This window comes from Podarcis erhardii, assembly GCF_964252035.2.
Source record: "Podarcis erhardii genome assembly, chromosome: 15".
NCBI lineage: Eukaryota > Metazoa > Chordata > Lepidosauria > Squamata > Lacertidae > Podarcis > Podarcis erhardii.
Genome location: NC_138505.1, coordinates 1,612,992 through 1,617,835, shown reverse-complemented (window position 1 = coordinate 1,617,835; position 4,844 = coordinate 1,612,992). Strand labels below are relative to the sequence as shown.

Below are 4,844 nucleotides of genomic sequence, written 5' to 3'. Positions count from 1 at the left end.
TAATGTAAATTTGAATTTGGATGGATCCAGCTTTAGTCATTCTTAGGGCAAACTTTTCGTTAGATAGATTCATTGAAATCCCCATGATTTCCTCATGAATTGCTATTTCTTTCCTTGCCAATTTAAGCTCAACCAGTTTGTAAGAAGCATCTCATTTAATACTAGTGCTGGAGGAAAAGTATCCTTCAATGAAAATGGTGAGATAGAGGCTGGATTTGATATTATGAATTGGCTCACCTTCCCAAACCAGTCTTTCTGCAGAGTCAAAGTTGGAAGCATAGACCCCATGGCTCCTCAAGAAGAAGTGCTCACTATTTCTGAGGAAGCCATTGTGTGGCCCAACAGGTTTAACCAGGTAAGATCCATTCATGTATTGGGGGCTATTCATCAATCCCATCTTCAATTTTCAACAGTTCAGATACTGGCATAGCTCTGCTCATCTATAGCTTTAGTGTGCACATGGGGACATGGGTGCAGAGGTCTTCTTTGCTGTGTCAGTTGGGTGATGTCACCCATCCAAACCCTTCCTTTCATCAAATAAAATATTCTCCTTGGAAAACTTTAATATTTAAAGAATTTGTAGACATTTGTCCTGAAAGGTTGTACAGTGGTGCCTTGCAAGACAAAAAGAATCCGTTCCACGATTCTCTTCATCTAGCGGTTTTTTCGTCTTGCGAAGCAAGCCCATTGACGGATTAGCGGATTAGCGCTATTAGCGGTTTAGCGGCTTTTAGCAGCTTAGCGGATAAGCGGATAAGCAGCTTAGCGGCTTAGAAAAAGGGGGGGAGGAAAAAAACCCGCAGGAACTCACAATACATTTTCGTCTTGCGAAGCAAGCCCATAGGAAATTCGTTTTGCGAAGCACCTCCAAAACGGAAAACTCTTTCGTCTAGCGAGTTTTCTGTCTTGCCAGGCATTCGTCTTGCGGGGCACCACTGTAATCAAGGATTAAACTGCAAGGAATACCTTGAACATACTTCTAAACATCACCGAGAAATGTAGAAGTATAAACACAAAAAATGAATAAAAATAGCCTTAAAATTATAAGCAAACTATAACCAAGCAAAAACAACCAATTGCATTGGAGGGACAGGAAATTATAATAACCCGCATTTCAATGTGTTCCAAAATATGAGATGGTGCATAGAGTTCCCATTTTTTATCCTATGGATAAGTATTACCAGTAGTAGAAAAGGTTCTATGAAGCCTCTGCATTCTAAATTCCAGATGTATTGCTATTTTGGAAACCTAACATAATCTCAATGCATCTCTACATGGATACCAGTATAATGAGATGAGATATAAATGTTGGAGTTCAATAATGTTTACACATTTAATAAAGAGTCAAAGGTGTTTGCATTGAAGATCTGATTTTATTAAACTGCCTCAACCTCACCTCCAAAGTGAGTGTGAACCACCTGGCATGAGGCAATAGATACACGACCCCCATCATACCCCATAGGAATAATCCAACCACACTCTGAGCGCTATAAGAATTGTTCCAGTTATTGCTGGTTCCTCATGACCCTCACATTGAAATATGTGCTTAGAGAAGACTGGCCAAATCTCCAACCCCAAAGATGGTTCGCGTTTCATGGGTGAGAAGGTGAGGCTGTCTGGCCCAAGATTCCCCAGAGTGGCTGGGGCTCATCAATATTCATTTTTTTCCTCTTTTTCCATACTCACCCAGCACCTGGAATGTACTAGAATAGCTTGGACAAGTGAAATATCACAGAAACGACAAACCAAACAGGACTGGTATCACTGTAAAGTATAAGGGGAAAATTATTTTAAGCATGGCTCTCTCTTTTCTGACAGTGATTGGCTGTCCTGCATGAGATAGAATCATAGAATTTTATCATTGGGAGGGACCCCAAGGGATTTCAGTTGAAGCATACATGGCAGAGACTGTAACACTGCAGAATTTCACCATCTAGTAAACATCCTCCTCTTTCATCTGTGGACAGGCACAGCCTCTTTCTCTTTGTAATGACAATTGCCCCTTGGGTTATCGTAAGGCAAAGAAGGAAGGGATGCCATTTTGCTGCTATGATTGCCTTCCATGTTCAGAAGGGAAGATCTCAAACCAAACAGGTAAGGAAGTCATGTCCAGAGTCTATGGACACTAGTGGGGTCATTAGCCATCAATTGGAAAGGTTATGTAGAATTTAAGGATGGTTAGAATCAAAGAGTTAGAAGGGCCATCCAATCTAACCACCTGTGGTCAATAATAATAATAATAATAATAATAATAATAATAATAGATTGGTTGTTTTCTACCTCACCCATCTGGCTGGGTTCCCCAAGCCACTCTGTGCAGCTCCCAACAGAATATTAAAAACACGATAAAACATCAAACATTAAAAACTTCGCTAACAGGGTTGCTTTGAGGTGTCTTCTAAAAGTCAGGTAGTCATTTATTTCCTTGACATCTGATGGGAGGGCATTCCACAGGGCTGGCACCACTATCGAGAAAGCCCTCTGCCTGGTTAATGATATGAGGGCAGCACCTTACATTTGTCATTATGTAGCTAAAAATAGGATTCACAGCCCCACATGTGCCAATCATTATGTTGGGGGTGGGGGGCAAGGACATGAACCACACACAAAATGGAGATAGAAAAGTCTGCTTTGGGAATGCTACATTTTTCAGAACTTCAAAATCCCTTAAAAAATACCTGCACAGGCAAACTCCCAGACAAGACCAATAAGGACAGAATATGCTAAGTGCTGTTGGAATACAAACTGACATGTTGCGAGGAGTGGATTGAAAGCAGGATAAGAGAGGAAGTAGAAGGGTATCCTGTACTTTCAGGAGGTGGGTTTTTTTCCACCTAAGAAAGAAAGAGATGATAACAGAAATGGAAAGGAAGAGAATGACGGCTGAAAGTGTATAAGCTAAAACAGAAAGGCAAATAGAAATATTCTGCATACTTCTAACTGATAATATCTTTGAAGAGAAGCCACCCTCGGTCATAGGACTCAGCTTCTAAAATGGAGGTGGGCATAAAGACCCTGGTGGCCCATGCAACATCCCATAGTTTGGTATCTTACAAATTGCATGAGGAGACCACTTAATTCTTTGCCAGATTTGAACCTGTAAAGTCTCATTCATATTGTTGTAATGCTATCTTGATAATTTTAGTGCAATGCACATAACTCTGCCATGTAGAGAAACCAAACTTTTCTTTTTCAGATATGGACAACTGCTTTCCATGTCCACAAGATCATTATGCAAACCTAGAACAGGATTCATGCATTCCAAAATGCATCAGTTTCTTGTCTTATACAGAGCCTTTGGGGATCAGTCTGGCCACTTTGGCTCTTTCGTTTTCCTTCATCACAGCTTTGGTGCTTTGCATCTTCATTAAGCACTGGGACACTCCCATCGTCAAAGCCAACAACCGGGGCCTCACCTTCTCCCTCCTCATTTCCATCTCCCTCTCCTTCCTTTGCTCACTGCTTTTCATCGGCCAGCCTGACAAGGTGACCTGTCTCCTTCGCCAAACTGCTTTTGGCATCATCTTTTCAGTGGCAGTTTCTTGCGTGCTGGCCAAGACAACCATCGTGGTTCTTGCTTTCACGGTCACCAAACCCACGAGGAAATGGGTGGGGAAAAGACAGACTCTCTCCATTGTTTCCTCCTGCTCTTTTATTCAAGCCACTCTTTGTGGTGTGTGGCTGACAACTTCTCCCCCATTCCCAGATTTAGACATGCACTCAATGACTAAAGAAATCCTTCTGGAATGTAATGATGGCTCAGTCACCATGTTCTACTGTGTCTTAGGCTACATGGGTGTACTAGCTATTGTCAGCTTCACTGTAGCTTTCTTAGCCAGGAAGTTGCCTGACAGTTTTAATGAAGCCAAATTCATCACCTTCAGCATGCTGGTCTTTTGTAGTGTTTGGCTGCCCTTCGTTCCCACCTATCTGAGCACAAAAGGGAAATACATGGTGGCTGTGGAGATCTTCTCCATCTTAGCTTCCAGTGCAGGCTTACTGGGGTGTATATTCTTCCCAAAATGCTACATTATTATGGTGAGGCCTGAACTGAACAACAAGCAGCAGCTGAGAAGAAGAAAGAATTGACACATCTCATATTCTGTGGCCCTCATCCCTTGGTCAGGAGGAAACAGAGGAACTTCACATAGCTGCAAGAAACATGTTTGAGTGCATTTATTTGGGAGTCATCACATCACATTTTAACTTTAAAGGATGTCTGCATTGCTGTTGCATGAGTTGTGGCCACATTGAAAATGTGTTGTGCTAAATAGATGAGCATTTAACAAGGAGACCTCTGTGGCAAGAGAATAAAATTGAGCAAACTGCAGTGCTGAAAGATCTTCTGTCATTTTAATACAGTAATTATTTTCTCCCCCATATGTTTGCATTCAATCAGGAATAAATGTATATACACACTGAAGTGTTTTCTCTCTCTGCTTCTATGATACAAACTGATTGGGTCTGTGATATTCTTTCTAGGGAGAGTGGGGAATTTGATTTGGTTTACGCTGAAAGCCCAGTGCACCTAATCTGCACTTTCCTGAAGTCTCAGGTAGTGTCAGAGGCTAGAAGTGCCTTTCAGCAACTGTAATTGGTTCAGTAACTTATAATGGCAATGGCACCCACCTGAGAGGTGCTGGAACTGAGTTCCAGCTGTAAAAACAACAACTCCTGGTTGTGAGAATAAAACATGGGGAAGGTACACAGAACACATATGCTACCTGGAATTCCTGGGAGGAAAGGTGGGCTACCAAAGCAACAAGTATATAAATGGGTCAGGTGTTTGGATGGCTTTTTCAATATTCTAGTTAACTGCATGACTGTGGACCTGGATAGCTCAG

The 4,844-nt window shown here is 41.8% G+C and overlaps 1 protein-coding gene across 1 annotated transcript; it reads left to right on the top strand.

Moving 5' to 3' along the window:
• Positions 1 to 286: 286 nt before the first annotated feature.
• Positions 287 to 4,089, top strand: LOC309329757 (vomeronasal type-2 receptor 26-like; the record flags this gene model as incomplete). The annotated part of the gene is made up of 3 exons (XM_081840766.1): positions 287 to 355; positions 1,968 to 2,094; positions 3,197 to 4,089. 3 exons carry the CDS (start codon positions 287 to 289, stop codon positions 4,087 to 4,089), a joined length of 1,089 nt encoding a protein of 362 aa, XP_081696892.1.
• Between the last annotated feature and the right edge of the window lie 755 nt (positions 4,090 to 4,844).